This window comes from Pipistrellus hanaki (assembly GCF_964339955.1).
Source record: "Pipistrellus hanaki genome assembly, chromosome: 1".
NCBI lineage: Eukaryota > Metazoa > Chordata > Mammalia > Chiroptera > Vespertilionidae > Pipistrellus > Pipistrellus hanaki.
In genome coordinates this window covers 66,950,289-66,967,398 of record NC_140503.1, presented here as the reverse complement: position 1 = coordinate 66,967,398, position 17,110 = coordinate 66,950,289, and the positions used below count along the sequence as shown (strand labels likewise).

The 17,110-nt window shown below is 38.3% G+C and overlaps 1 protein-coding gene across 2 annotated transcripts in view; it reads right to left on the bottom strand.

Moving 5' to 3' along the window:
- The window catches only part of DPH6 (diphthamine biosynthesis 6), a 145,996-nt gene that overhangs the window by 123,696 nt on the left and 5,190 nt on the right, over nt 1-17,110 (bottom strand). For both annotated transcript variants that reach the window (XM_084895428.1, XM_084895429.1), the window contains exon 3: nt 9,133-9,326. In XM_084895428.1, coding sequence (XP_084751554.1) covers nt 9,133-9,326 — 194 coding nt within the window. The remainder of the gene's footprint in view (nt 1-9,132; nt 9,327-17,110) is intronic.

The following is a 17,110-nucleotide window of genomic DNA, read 5'->3' as shown; positions in this document are numbered from 1 at the left end:
TGTGCCCACAACCAGTGTACATGCCCTTGACCGGAATCGAACCTGGGACCTTTTAGTCCTCAGACTGACGCTCTATCCACTGAGCTAAACCGGTTTCAGCAGAACACAATGTCTTTAGAATCCAAGAGCTGTATGGAGTCCCATAAGAAATAAAAAAGAATGAAATACAATATCTGTCCCTCAAGGTACTTATAATCTTTAAAGAAAATCCCACAATATAAAATAAAACATAAACAAAAAACCAGTAGTCCTGTATGTAAAGATAGATTAAGTACACAAAAGAGGTACAATGTTTTAAAAAGGTTCCAGGGAAGAAGATACTATATTCATTAGGGGCACATCAAGGAAGATATAAAAAAGGAGATGCCATGCAAAAGAAGGAGTTGGAGAGGAAATCTAATTCTCACTAAAATATAACACTATGCAGGAAAGACAGAAACTATGTCGGGGAATACCAGTTTAATTTAAGGTGGCACATAGATTCTTTGTAGAGAAATACTGGATGGGAAGAGATAAAATATAAGTTCAAGTCATATTGCAGAGCATCTAGGGATTGATGGTAAGCAACAAAAATTTATGATGAAAAGAATAATGTGACTAAATCTACACTTTCGGGAAATTGTAGATAGGAGTTTGCCGGATAAGACTGGAGAAAGATCCTAATAAGAATACAAGAAGTCAATTAATTTATAGTCAATTAATTAAGCCATATTTAATCTGACATGGTGCCCAAAACCTACACAATCTATTAAGACTCTATATTATGTAATTCTCTTTCTTTGGAGTATCTTTATCTGATTTTGAAATCAGTGTAATGCTAGCCTCATAAAAAGAGCCTGGACTTGTTCCTTCTTGGATTTTTTTGGAGTAGTTTGAGGAGGATAGGTGCAAGTTCTTCAAACATTTGGTAAAACTACCCTGCGAAGCTCTACAGACCAGGGCTAAAACATCAATTATTATAGGCCTATTCAGGTTTTCTGATTCTTCCTCAGTTTTGGAAGACTGTATTTTTCTAGGAATTAGTCCAGTTTGTTGGCATATAGTTGTTCATAGTATTTTCTTACAATCCTTTGTATTTCTGTGGTATCAGTTGCTACTTTCCCTCTCTCACTTCTGATTTTATTTATTTGGGTCTTCTCTATTTGTTTCTTGATGAGTCTGGCTAGCAGTTCATCAATCTTATTTATCTTTTCAAAGAACCAGCTCTTGGTTTCATTAATCTTTTGTATTGTTGTTTTAGTCTTAGCCAATATTCCTGATGAACACATGTTAAAATCCTCAATAAAATATTAGCAAATTGGATCCAACAATATATTAAAAAGATCATACACCAGGACCAAGTGGGATTTATTCCATGGATGCTAGGCTGGTACAATATTCCCAAATCAATAAGTGTGATACATCACATAAACCAACTGAAAGATACAAATCACATGATCATATCAATAGATGCAGAAAAAACATTGGACAAAATCAGTCTTATGTCCAGGAAAAGCATTGGACAAAATCAAACATCTATTCTTAGCGATGTGGGAATAGAGGGATCATACTTCAACATAATAAAGTCCATATATGACAAAGCTACAGCCAATATCATACTCAACGGGCAAAAACTAAAACCATTTCCTTTAAGAACAGGAACAAGACAGAAATGTCCACTTCACCACTTTCATTCAACATAGTAATGGAAATTCTAGCCACAGCGATCAAACAAGAAGAAAAAATAAAAGAATCCAAATTGGAAGGGAGGAGGAAACTGTCATTATTCGCAGATGACATGTATATTGTACACACAAAGAAACACTAAAGACTGCATTTAAAAAATCAAGTTTTAATAAATGATTCAGCAATGTAGCAGGATACAAAATTAACATATAGAAATGTATGGCATTTTTATACACCAATAATGAACTCTCAGTAAGAAACGAAACAATGCCATTGTAACAACAACAAAAAAGTAAGATATTTAGGAATAAACTTAACCAAGAAGTAAAAGACCTGTACTCAGAAAATTATAGGACACTAAAAAAAGACTGAAGAAGATATAAATAAGTGGAAGAATATAACATGTTCATGGATTGGTAGAATTAACATCATTAAAATGTCCATACTGTCTAAAGCAATCTATAGATTCAATATAATCCCTATTAAAATACTAATGGCATATTTCACAGATCTAGAATACTCCAGAAATGTATATGGAACCAAAAAAGACCCCGAATAGTCACAGTAAACTGTGAAAGAACAAAGTTGGAGGGATCACAATACTGGATATCAATCTATACTACAAAACTACTGTAATCAAAACAGCCTGGCAAAGAACAGACATATAGATCAATGGAACAGAACAGAGAACCCAGAAATCAAACTAAGCTATTATACCCAATATCTGACAAAGGAGACTTTTGCACTATCATTGTTCAACCTAATGATTTTGAAGTTCCCTTCAAGCATACAATTCTATATAATTCCTTTTGCAAAATCCTTTCAAATTTATTTTACCAGTAAGAAATATATGTAACAGCCTAGCATACACATAACATATGGATATACATGTTTCACAACATAATTAACCTTACTACATACAATGTATTATGATATTTTCTATTTTATTCTACAAAAAATTTCTTTAAAAATACATGGTAGCATAGTCAGGGAAAGAAACAAAAAACTTAATAGGACACAGGCACCAAAGACTAAAAAGCATAAAGAAAGTCATTTGAAAGACAAGTTAAACATACAGAGAACACTTTAAAATATATAGAGTAGATGATAAAATGGAAAGAAATCCATATTTTGTAGAAGAAAGGAATACAAGGACGTAAACATAAGTCAGTTGTTTAATTTATAGGCGCACTGAATCAAGCAAAAGATAAAAAGAAAGAGTGTATATGTGTATGTGTAATATACACTCACATTCATTGATACCAAGTGGAAAAAATTCAAGGTTGAGGAAACAGAATGACAATTTTGCTAGAATGAGGGAATCACATTTTCTACACTTTAGGGAAGGGGGAGGGGGGCGGGGAATCTATATATTAAGATTCTAAACCTATGATAAGTTTGAAAATTGTAATAAATGACAACATTTTTACCTACAGAAATATCTTCCTTGTGTATTTTCTCATGCATGCCTGGCTTTATCTTCTGCAAGGACCAGGCATGGCACAGCCTTAATAAAACTACACTGGGGAGTCAAAATGATGCTGGTCTGCACTAATTCCAACTCTTCTGTTTAGAGCTCCCAGAATCAATACCAGCAAAGCATTTCTTGTGCCAAGGGACCAGGTCTAATGTCCAAAATCTTGGGAACAGACAGGGCTTGAGGCAAGCTGTGCAATTCTGAAGAGCCAGGAGCAATCTGTGCCGGGCTATGTACCTGTTTATTTCGCACTATATCTGGGTACTTTCTGCAAATATTAAGGCTATCTTATATGTTCCTCCCACTCCAAATCTTTTGGATATGCCTGAAGCCACCCAATGACTTAAGAGTTTTCTCCCCTCCCCCAAGATCCAAAGTGAAAAAATATCAACAAAGTAATTTCCAACATAATAAGTAGGTTTTCTAACATGCCAATACCAAAAATGATTTGAAAAGTATCTGATCAGCACTTTTATAAAATACTAGAGGCCCAGTACACAAAAGCCGTGCACTGGGGTAGGGAGGGGGGAAGGAGAGGGAGGTTGTCCCTCAGCTCAGCCTGACCCTCTCCAATCTGGGACCCCTCAGAGGATGTCCAACAGAGATCGGGCCTAAACAGGCAGTTGGACATCAATCTCACAATCTGGAACTGTTGGCTCCCAACTGCTCGCTTGCCTGCCTGCCTGATTGTCCCTAACTGCTTCTGCCTGCCTGCCTGCCTCATGACCCCTTAATCACTCCCCTGCCAGCCTGATCCACACCTAACTGCCCCCTGCTAGCATGATGGCCCTCAATTGCCCTCCCCTGCTGACCCAATCGCCCCCAACTGCCCTCTCTTGCCGACCAGGTCACTCCCATCTGTCCTTCCCTGCTGGCCCATTCGCCCCCAACTGCCCTCCCCTGCTGATCCAGTCAGCGCTAACTGCCTCCGACTGCAGGCCTGGTCTCCCCCAACTGCCCTCCCTCTCCTGCAGGCCCAGTTGCCTCCAACTCTCCTCCCCTTCCAGTCAGGTTGTCCCCAACTCCCTCCTTGCTGGCCTGCTAGCCCCTAACTGCCCTCCCCTGCTGGCCTGATCGCCCCAACTGCCCTCCCCCTGCCGGTCACCTTGTGGTGGACATCTTGTGACCATATGGGGGTGGCCATCCTGTGTGAGGGTGTGATGGTTAACTTGCATATTACCTTTTTATTATATAGGATTCTGCAGCTAGAAAATTTTCTTGGTACACTAAGTGGTTACACTGCCAAATCTAACTGGATACCTTATTTTGAAACGTTTCACTATAATGCCCATTCCATTTAAGCTTCTAAATGAAAAAACAAAAATAAAATGAAATTATGAATAATTTTATATCTTATGTTGTAACAATGTTATGGCTCCTCTTCATTAGATAAATTATTACATTTAAAAAATTGATAAATTTTAAAACAATCTGTTCAACAATGCTTTAAAAGCCAGCCATACGCCAGGAATCCTGCTTGACAATAGAGATTTAAAATGAAGAATACTGAGCATATCTATGAGGGTCTCACAATCCAGCAAGAGATAGCCATATAAACAATCCTAGCGATGTCCTGAGAAGCACAGCAAGGTATAGACAAGCTGCCATGGAAGAGACAAGAGATCCTAAATTAAAGCTGGTTTCATAGAAGGGTATAAAAGAAGATGGGGTTCTTTAGAAAAACAAAAAGATAAGGATACAGAAAAGCATAGGCAGAAACTCAGATGTGAAGAACAATCTCCTAGAAATAGAGGTAGTTCAGTATAACTTGAACCCAGAAGCTTTTGTAAGATTGCAAGGATGACTTTTTTTTTCTTAAAAAAAAAAAAAAAATATATATATATATATATATATATGTATATATATATATATATATATACACACACACACACACACACACACACACACACACACACATACACAGGGAATATGCTATTTAGCCTGGCGTAATGACCACTCAGGAGGAGGCTGTATCATGACCCCTCAAGAGGAGCCACACATGCAGATGGGCGGGAGGGGACTGTGTGCTGCCCCCAGTCCCAGCGGCTGGCCGTGGGGAGGCTGGGACTGGGGGTAGACCAGAGTGGAGACACAGCACACAGGAGCGCCCGTCCCCACCCAGGCCAACACAATGCAGCACCAAGGGGGTCAGGCCCAGGTCCTGGCACCCTGTGGGGTACCTCCTCATACAATTTCAATTGTGCACTGGGCCTCTAGAGTGTGTGTGTGTGTTTGTGTGTGTGTGTGCGTATTAATTTCAAAAAGGAAGGGAGAGATAGGAAAACATCAATGATGAGAATCACTGATCAGCTGCCTCCTGCATGCCCCACACTGGATTGATCCCGCAACTGGGCATGTGCCCTGACAACCAGGAATAGAACTACGCCTCGGAGAATGCAATATGTGTCTGGCTTTCACTTAGATTAATGCCGTTCCTGAACTAACATTAAGGGGGAAAGGACAGGGATATGCTGCTACTCAATAGGAAGATGCGGAAGAGATGCAGGGGAAGCAACCTTCAATGCCCAATACGTTTTTGTGACATGTCAGTACACCAAGCTGACACAATCATAAAGGTTAACAGAGAAAAAAACAAACAAGTCACCAAAAAAGGAACAAAAATCACATCAGCATCAAACTTCTCATCAGCAAAATGGTAGAGTACCATGAAGCAATGCTTTCCGTGATTTGCAGAAGAATGACTTTCAATCTAAAATTTTAAATTCAACCAATGTATCAATCAAACGTGAGGACAGAAAAGGAACATTTTCAAAATGTAAGGATTTGAAATTTGAAAGTACCTTCTCTAAGGAAATTTCTTAAAGATGGACTCCATTTAAGTAAGAGAATAAATCAAGAGAAAGATAGAAGATCCAGTAAGTAGTGACTCTGGACCAGTGGAGAAAGAAATAATATATTTCTATAAGAGATATGTTTATAGATATCTTTCAGTAACTACATTGCTTATGTAACTCAAACATTTACACAGAATTTTAAAAATACTACATTTTCAGAAAATTATAAATGCCAAATTACTCCAGATGAGAACTAAAGTGACATTTTAATATTAAAGAAATTCTAAAGAATAAAAGATTAGCTATGTGAAAATCAGCTTGGAATATCTATAATAAAAGCATAATATGCTAATTAGACTGGTTGTCCTTCCGTTAGAAGATAGGCCTAAGAGGGAAGCTTGGGTCCCAGATGCCAGAGGGAAGCCAGTGCTGGCAGCCAGGGGAAGGAAGAACTACTATATATATATTAGACTTGTAATTTGTCAAGTTAGTCTTCACTATATATCATATATATATTATTGACTTTTTACAGAGAGGAAGAGAGAGAGGGATAGAGAGTTAGAAACATCGATGAGAGAGAATCATCGATCAGCTGCCTCTTGCACACGCCCTACTAGGGATGTGCCCGCAACCAAGGTACATGCCCTTGACCGGAATCGAACCTGGGACCTTTGAGTCCGCAGGCTAACCCTCTATCCACTGAGTCAAACCGGTTTCGGCAAGAACTACTCTTGCACGAAGTTCATGCATTGGGCCTCTAGAGTGTGTGTGTGCGCGTGTATTTATATGTATATATATATATGTCATAATCATCTGAGGCATGATATATAAAGGATTATTATAATTCTAATAGTTTTCATGACTTCTACAAAACTTAAGAAAATGTTAACTCTGTAAATTAGTCAAATCTTTCCTACTTCTTTTCAATTAGCTCTAATATTTCGGAGGAAAAAGAACTACAAAAACAAAAAGGACTTACATGTGAAAATCACAAAATTACAATTTGTTATAAATACATGTTTAAAATTAAAGGGAATCTAAATGCTTTTAATGCTCCATTGCAGTTCCATATTTTTCTTACAAGTGAAGACTAACTTGACAAATTACAAGTCTTCTAGATTCATTTTTTCCATAATTATTTAATTATTCATTAGAATATGTAAGACCTCTACTAGAATCTTTGTACCAGTGGCTCATAAATGGATATGACTATTAAAGTCTGGTTATACAATCTCTTATATAAAACAATATATTTCTGATATCGATGTCCTTAAACTATCCCAAAGTAAAATTAATATTTCTACACAGAAAAAGAAGAAACTATTTGGTCCCAGACAACTTGATAACATCTCTTTCAACTATAGTTATAATTATCATGTACAAACTTTCAAAGCAGAAGTTGTCAAGATCTAACATTAGCATTAATATATGTCATAACTGATGGTTATAAAAGATAATGGGAAAGCATCCATTTCTCCAAAGACAGCATGGATAGAAAGATAAATTTCTCCTTAATTATTACTAATCTGACCATTTTTAATTAAATTGATTAGTAATTTATTATCTTTCCCTTTCTTAGAAGGCTGTTATTATCACTGAGCTTCTCCAAAGTTATCAGATATCAGTGATTTTTAAGCAATCCAATTACTTCTTGTGTGAGCCCCACCAATTTGTAATTCTGGCTTATGCTGTAACTTAATATTCAATTTCTTTATATGCTGAGAAAGAAATTTTGAAAATGCAAAATTTGCACTCAATATCTCATACTGTCAAGATCCTAGTTGCCCTTATGGAGAGAAGACTTAAAAGTGGAACTCTTATGCTTTCCTTCTTGTTTGATAATCAAAATAGTGTTCATTAGCATGTATCTTCCCTAAAGGAAGAAACCGGGTCCCTGTGATTTCCTTTGAAAAGTATTTATTTAGGCTATCTAGAACTAAACAGTAAATTATGAAATTATTCTAAGAGTTTCTCTTATCAGTTTCTTTTTTAAAGAATAAATGAAAATGATGTGATATACAAAATAAATACTTTAGTCAAGCAAACTTTAAAGGAATTTAAATACATTATATATTTATTTTTAATCAAAATCCTTAATTGATATTAAGCTTTGATCGGTATCAAATTAAAAGTTTAGACTGAAGTAGTTATTTGGGACTAGCAAATTTACATGACATGGGTTCATGACTAACTTCTAAAAGCTGAACTCTGAAGATTAAGAAAATGAAATGCAATATCCTTTTGTAGAAGAAGAGACAGAAATCTTTCTTCCTTTCCTAAGTAAAATAGCTAAGTCATCCAGGAAATACTGGTTTTAATTCCCCGTTTCATTCGATATGTTTGTATATGAATTGACTCTTGTTGACCGGAGAGAATTCATATTTAAGAAGTCTACAGAACTGAATTCAAATACTTGACTAGTGATGAGAATGAAAAGATAATCTCCATTGTCTTCTAGATAAATAACCTCCCACCCCCACTTTCCCTCCTAAATGTTCTGTCTAGAGAAATTAATAATGAATATGCAACAGCTGCCAAACTCTTATATATAGGGACTTAATTATTTAATTCATACCTCTTCTACTAGGTTTAAACTAGGCTCAGTTTCTCACTTTCTGTGGGTCTAGTTAAATTTCACCCTATCAGAAAGACCTTGCTTGGCCACTCCCTGCTGTCACTCTCATCACCCTGACTCTTTTATTCTTCTTCATAGCACCCTTCGCCACCAAACATATTGTTCATTTGTTTGTCTGTTTATTGTCTGTCTCCTTCTAGAGGAAAGTAAGCTCCAGCAGAAGAGGATTTTATCTGATTCGTGCAATGCCCCATTCCCCAGTTTCTAGAACTATATGTCAAGCACACAGTACGTATTTATAAAAGTATTTGTTACAAAAAAAAAAAAAAAAGTGATTGAAAGGTCATCATTTTCAAAATCCTAAGGAAAAAAAACTTAGCTAAATATCATCTGACAATCCTGGGTTTCAAACTATACTAAAAATTTTTTTTAATATTATTAATAGAAAGGCATAGTAACAATTTTCTTTTCTACTCAAAAAGAAAAAGGAAAAAAAACACATTCCATAGAACAGTTCAGCTACTAGCAGTTACAAATTATTTATTACTAAATAAGTCAATAAATGTAATTTTGAAAATTATATATTAAATTCAGTAAATGTAATTGGCCACTCTGCATACCTTAACAAGTTTCAAAAGCTCATAGAGATCTTCAACCTCATCACCTTCACATTTGGTGTACACTTGTCCTGTATCCACACTCCTTCCTCTTATGGTTCTGCGATAGAGGGGAAGACCCATGGCTTCTGCATACAAGTCAATGGCATGATGGCCCACTGTCTGATACATGTAGCTATCCAGTTCATCTGACCCCACTGTAACAAAGGAGAAATAATCAATAAAAGAGGATGGGAAAAAAAAAGTGGATTTGAAAGTCTATCTAGTTTTACTGCTTAGAGAACAGTTAACACATAACTTGAAAGTTTACTATACTATATCTATCTGTATTCTGAAGTGAAATAAAATAAGTTGCACATTTTTCCTTAGTTGCATCCAATTAACAATGCAATCCTATATAACAAATAGCCAATATGCTAATTAGACTGGAGGGTGGAATGACCTTCTGGAACAAGCAGTGGGTGGGGGGCGGGGCCACAGTCCAGGTGACTGCAAAGGCCTACTCTTGCATGCATTTTGTGCATCAGGCATCTAGTTATATATAAATTTTTAAAACTATGTAATTCTATTAACAGAAAATAAGTGTGGTCTTTCTCTGTTGCTAATGGGAATAGTATTCGTGGGGTACTGATGGGATAAGCATTTCCAGAAGCCCCCCTGGGAGGAAGAGATATGGTAAAAGGTTTATTTCCATGAAATTATATCCCTGGGATTCAAAAGTCACACTTCCTTTAATCTGGTCCTAGAAAATGTACAGCTGGCAATTCAATAGATCTATAAGCAAAGCCAGTATCCAGAGCTTCCATTCCATGTTGGAATTGGGTCTGGTACAGCAACACACTAGTTGCAATCCATTAGTCCACTGTGTGGGGTGCACATAGCTGTGGACCATGCACATCCCCTGCAACAAGAGAGCAAGGAGCCAAGAGTGTAAGAGAGTGAACTTGTTTGTTTAGGCGATTAAATACCTCACACCTTCCAGCACTTGTAGTGGCCATGCCTGTTCTACCCAATGACCTGTTCCCAGGTGTGATTGACAGACCAGTACCTTCCCTATTTCACCCAGACTTTACAGGGAGTAAGTCTGTTCCCCCCGTGTCCAGGCCCTTCCCCGAGGGATCTGAGGGGAACAGACTGGTGGTTTCCTGGGGAGTGTTAAACTGCAGGTTCCTGGCAACACTGCAAAAATGATGTAATATTTGGCCTTCCCTTTGCTCCTTTACTGTTATTAATAAGTAGGTTAGATTATAACAGTATCACATTGAATGTTTAAAAAGAAATCTATCCAATAAATTTTATTTAATTTAAATTTTTATTACATAAATATTTTTTTAACATAGTTTATTGATTTTTTACAGAGAGGAAGGGAGAGGGATAGAGAGTCAGAAACGTCTATGAGAGAGAAACATCGACCAGCTGCCTCCTGCATACCCCCCACCGGGGATGTGCCAGCAACCAAGGTACATGCCTTTGACCAGAATCAAACCTGGGACCCTTCAGTTCACAGGCTGATGCTCTATCCACTGAGCCAAACCAGTTTTGGCTACATAAATGTTTTTTAAATTAATTCAAGGTTATTCACAAAGTCATTGAGTTATACCAGAAAACCTTTCTTAATTAAATATCTACTTAGTTAATAAGCAACAAATAGAGAAAAACTTAGATGCTCTTGTTATGTTTTATATGCAGTGCCTCAACAAACCATCTATAATAATAACAGCGTAATATGCTAATTAGACTGGACATCCTTTCGGAAGACATTCCAGTCAAAACCGGGGCTGCGAGGGAAGTCCAAGTCCTAGGTACCTGCCAGCAGCTGGGGGGAAGTCCAGGTCTTGGGTGCCAGAGGGAAGCTGGAGCCAGCAGCTGGGGAAAGGAAGGCCTACTCTGAACAAATTTTGTGCATTAGGCCTCTAGTCTTATATAAAAAAAGCCTAATATGTTAAGTGTCCGACCGTTCGTTAGACTGTTTGACCAGTCACTATGATATGCTCTGACCACCCAGGGGCAGAGGCTCCCACCGGTAGGTTAGCTTGCTGCTGGGATCCAGCTGATCAGGACTGGGCAAGATACGTCCTGGAACCTCCTGCAGTCCCTCTCCGGCCCTAATCATGCACCAATAGGGTCCCTTGGCCTGGCCTGTGCCCTCTTGCAATTCAGGACCCCTCGGAAGATGTCGAAGAGTCGGTTTTGGCCCGATCCCCGCAGGCCAGGTGAGGGGCCCCACCGGTGCATGAATCCGTGCATCAGGCCTCCAATGTAAATATACTAGTATATAAGTTCAATATTTTTAAAGCAGTTACAAAGGTGTATAGAAACATAACTTAAGCTAATTAAGTTAACAATCACAAGTTGTAACAAGATTTCACAAAAATCTACTAGGGTAAACATCTACTAGGGTATATGGGTAAAATATTTAAAACAGCTGAGTCACATCAAAATCTTTGGTGATGCAAACAAACTTAAAAAAATATATTTCAATAGACTGTGATCTCATAATTTTACTTTTCAGAAAAAGAAGAATTATGAATATACACAAAGATTATTTACAAAGATATGTATCACAGCATCTATACTAATAAAAGAGCAATATGCTAATTAGACCAGGAGGCCTTCCGGACATCCTTCTAGACAAAGCCATGGTGGTGGGGCCAAGGCAGAGGCAGTTAGGGGTGATCAAGCCAGGAGAGGAGGGCATTTGGAGGCAAGCTTGACGGGGGAGGAGTGTGGGGAGGCAGTTGGAGGCAAGCAGGCCGGCATGGGGGGCAGTTGGGGGTGATCAGGCTGGCAAGGGGACAGTTGGGGGCAAGAAGTCCAGCAGGCAGAGTGGTTAGGGGTGATCAGGCAGGCAGGCAGGTAAGCAGTTAGGAGCCATCGGTCCTGGATTGTGAGGGTAATGTCTGACTGTTTAGGCCTGATCCCTGTCTGACATCCCCCAAGGTGTCCCAGATTGGAGAGGGTACAGGCCAGGCTGAGGAAAACCCCCAACCCCGTGCACAAATTTTGTGCACCGGGCCACTAGTCTATATATATAAAAGCCTAAGTGACCAGCCAACTGGCTGGTAGCTATGACAGGCACTGACCACCAGGGGGCATATGTTCAATGTAGGAACGGAAACCACAGCATGAAAACACGGAACAGGCTGATGAATCTCAGAGGGAAGGGGGGAGGAGGGCAGGAAGAGATTAACCAAAGATCTTATAGGCATACTGGAAGCCCGGTGCAGTGGACTCCTTCGACCTGGCCTGAGAGGATCAGGCCAAAACCAGCCCAGTGCACAGATTAGTGCACTGGTAGGGTCCCCTCTGCCTGGCCCACAGGGATTGGGTCAAAACCTGCTCTCCGATATCCCCCTAGGAGTCCTGAATTGCGAATCTGTTCACTGGGCCTCTAGTTATTTATAATAAACTAGAGGCCCGATGCACAAAATTCATGCAATGGGCTTGGCCCTCACAGCCCCTCACGGCCTCAGCTGGCCCTTGCAGCCCCAATTTCGTCAGAGGTCTTCTGCTGTTTGGTCTAATTAGCATATTAGCTATATATCATATAGGATTAAAAACTATACTATATCCATGAAATACTATGCAGCCATTAACTGAATCTGAAGAGCTTTCTCTAAGGTATATTCTGCAGAACAGAAGTATCATAGAAATTAATAGGTATTGATGAAAAAAGGATTCCCTAGTCAAATAAATTTTTTTAAATGAAGCTAAACTCTGTTAAATAAGCATCTTTGCTGCAATTCTTCCTAGGCTACTGTGTTCAAGTTGCTCCACTGAAGAGACAAACTATGAACTTTCCTCTTTTTCAAATGTATCTATTCATAGAACACTTAGATTTCATATGGTTCATATGGTACTTGTATTCCAAAGAGGATATCTAGAAAATGCTATGGTAAAATAATACTTAATGACATAGAAGATGTTAAGTTAAAAAAAATTACAAAACAATTTGTTCAGCATACATGTTTGTGTGTGTACATGTGTGTGTGTATGCATATATGTCACGCAGGTACAGGCTTTCCACTGAATGTGAAAGTATACCATCAAAAGGCATGAAAATTATATTGTAAGGAATGGCCCCTTCAGTAATCAAAACCATCAACCATCTGCTATCACATTTTGGCTATCCAATCTTCTGAGCCCACACATTAGACTGGGACCCACACTTACATTATTATAAATCTGTCTACTCCCAGTCACATTAGGAATAAGAGATACAGTCAAAGTTACCTAAAAAATCTTCAACCTACCTTCATCTCAAACTTACTTTAAATGTATTAGTTTAAAAAAATACTGATACAGTAAAATTAATATATTTAAAGAACTTTGAGTTACTTAGCAAGAAACTTCCGAATGTTAGCACAATGACTAAAATGTTAGCACAATGACCAAAAACCTAGAAGACTATTTTCCTTTAAGGCTCCATTCAGTCCTAACCACACTGTAACTTTTATTAATGCAAGCTACATAGTAACAATGGTATAAAATCAAATAAAACCAAAAGGCTCCGCTGTTGCCTAAAGCACCTCAATTAACATGCCACAGAAGTTCCTACTACAAATTTAAAGAGATGGTTTTATGAATTCTATGACAACTTCAAATTCTTTCACTGGTGAGGATAAATTTCTTTCCAGACAGCCTATTAAAACCCAGTACTATGAATTCACTCTAACCAACTTTACATTGGAGTCATCTCCACCAGTCATTCTTCATTAAGGTTCCTTTGCAACATGTTTGGGCGGAAAAGAAGTCAATCAATGAATAATTCAATAATCACCAACTTCCTGCTAACTTTAAGTAAAGATTAGCTAAACCCTCTCCATCTCCCAACCCACAGTCATCTATTCTCCTCCACTACAATTACTATAGTTTCAGCTGTCTCCAACTTTTACTTCATAATATTCCAATTTACTAATAATGAGTTTTTACTTCATAATATTCTATTTACTAATGAATTTTTTCTCACTAACAATATCATAAACGAATGTCTTCATTCCACTGTGAACTATAAGGATGTACTTTGCTTGTAATCTTACCCACCTTGCCAGTGTACCACTAAAACATGGAAAATTATATAGTAACAAGAGACATGGTACACAAAATTCATGCACTCAGGGGGTGAGGGTCCCGCACCCCAGCCTGCACCCTCTTGCAGTATGGGAGCCCTCAGGGAATGTCAGACTGTCTGACTGCAGGATCAGGCCTAAACTGGCAGTTGGAAGTCCCTTTCACAATCTGGGATTGCTGGCTCCTAACTGCTCGCCTGCCTGCCTGATCACCCCTAACCACTTCTGCCTGCTGGCCTGATGCCCTGAACTGCTCCCCTGCCTGCCAGACCGCCCCTAACCACCTTTGCCTGCTGGCATGGTTGCCCCTAACTGCCTCTGCCTGCCAGCCTGATTGCCCCCTCACTGCCCCCCTGCTAGCCTGGTCGCCCCTAACTGCTTCTGCCTTGGCCCTTGCCACTGTGGCTTTGTCAGGAAGGATGTCCGGTCTAATTAGCATATTACCCTTTTATTGATAGAGACTAGAGGCCCAGTATACAAATTCGTGCATGGATGGGGTCCCTCACCATTTTGCCCAGTCCCAATAGGGGCCGATTGGGGCCAGCCAGCTGGAGGAGGGCCCATGGGAGGTTGGCCAGTAGCAGGAGGTTGGCTGTGGGAGTGCACTGACCTTTCCAGCCAACCAGGGAGAGGGACTGCAGGAGGTTGGCCAGCTGCAAGAGGTTGGCTTACTGCGGGAGGTTGGCTGTGGGAGCATGTGTCATAGCAACCAGTCAACCAGTCATTTGGTCGACCACTCGTAATGGTTGCTTAGGTTTTTACTTAGATAGATTATGTCAAGTATGTATTATATGTTATATAAATATATGCTTTTTAAATACGAAGGCCTCTCACCGAAACTGGTTTGGCTCAATGGATAGAACGTCAGCTTGGGGACTGAAAGGTCCTAGGTTTGATTCCAGTCAAGGGCATGTACCTTGGTTATGGGCAAATCCCCAGTGGGGGGTGTGCAAGAGACGGCTGATCGATGACTCTCTCTCATCGATGTTTCTAACTCTCTATCTCTCTCCCTTCCTCTCTGTACAAAATCAATAAAATATATTTTAAAATAAATAAATAAGTAAATAAATAAATATGAAGACCTCTCAAGATAGAAAGTTTTAAAAAACCCACATGCCTAACTAACCAATGATAAAGAAGTCTCTTTCCTTTGGTAACAGAACAGCCTTAAAAATAGATTCTGCTTCTTCTTTATAATACAGAAGTTACTATACAGCTCCCACTCATTCTCAGTCAAAAGTTGTCTTATTATTTAAAATACAGAAATAGGAGGTTTTCAAAACAGCTCACTTCTAAAAAGCTGTTATTATCCAGCATCAAACCCCCAGTACAAAATCCTAGAGTATATGTTTACTCCAACCTTCTTCAGAACTTGTTCTATTTCTTCCTGTAAAATATCTTTAATCTCCCTCTTCCCACTTCACTTTCAGCTTTAATTGGGTCTTAATCACAGGAGGAAAGAACATCTGACAAATAACTGCTGGCTATTCTACGGCTAATCCTAGTTAGTTCATTATTCATCTGTCCACCAATAAACTGAGTGAATGCCTACCAGATGCACAGAGTTGTCCCTAGTGCTAAGGAACTATGAAAGGAAAACAGAAGATATGACCTTTACTCTGAAGAAGCTTACAAGCCATCTATTTGGGGATAAAAAGCAAAGACAAAATAAACAGAAATAGTAAAACGATCTAAAACTAAAAATTGAATAAACTGACAATTTTGAAGAAGGAAGGATGGAAGGGAGAAATGAAGGAAGGAAAGAAGGAAGAACTGATTGAATGATTTGGAGCTAGCTTCAGATTTAACTACATTTACTGGATGTCTATTTCATGCCAGAAATAATGATTAGTGATTTCATATATACTACTCACTCATTTAATTCATCCTAAAATAACAGTAGAGCACAAGCATAGAGTCTTGAAAGAATATAAGTAAAGTGAATGATAAAAATATTTTACTAGAAGTATGAGAAAAATTATTAACAAACTTAGACAAGTGTTAATCTCTCTCTATGGTACTTTAGCAGTTAATATTTATAATTATATGGGTATAACACAAGAGTATAAAAATCAGTGAATATTTTCGTTTTTTTAAAGGTCTAATTGGGAAAAATAATTATAACCATGTGGTGATGGACGTAAACTAAACTTGTGGTAATCACTTCACAATATGTACATATGCCAGATCATTATGCTGTTCACCTTAAACTACTACAATGTAATACATCAATTATATCCCAGTTAACAAAAGATATATTATTAAGGGTTGACTATATCCCTCCCAAATTCTTATTTTGAAGTTCTAACATCCATTACCTCAAAATAGTGACCATATTTGGATATAGTGTCCTTGCAATGTAATTAGTTAAGATGAGGTCATTAGGGTACACCCTTAATCCAATATAACTGGTGCATTAAAAGAGGAAATTCAGGCACACATGGGCACAGAGGAGGAAAAGTTATAATTGGGAAAAAGTCATTGTTGAGTAATCTGAAAAAAGTAGCTAAAATAAGGTCTGCAGATTATTTATGGATGTCCTGTTACCACAGACAAAAAGTGAAAATGTATAACTTTATACGTCTATCAAGTCTCACATATTTAGCTTACATCTAAGATAGCTAAACTAAATTTTTTATAATAAAATTCATACATTATCATCTATCAATACATGTCTTATTTCCCAAGCTCCTAGTGGCTCTATCTTATTTACCTGTATAGTACCTGCAACACTTGGAAATGTGTTGTGGTAGAAAGACAGTGTGAAGTAAGAGGGTTCAAGGCTCAGTTCTTCAAGTTTGTCTAGCTATTTTACCTTGGACAAAGTTATAAAACTGAGCCTCATTATTCTGTTAAATAAGACTCTCTAGGAGTTGTTATGAGGATTAAAGAATAAGTAGTTGAAAACACTG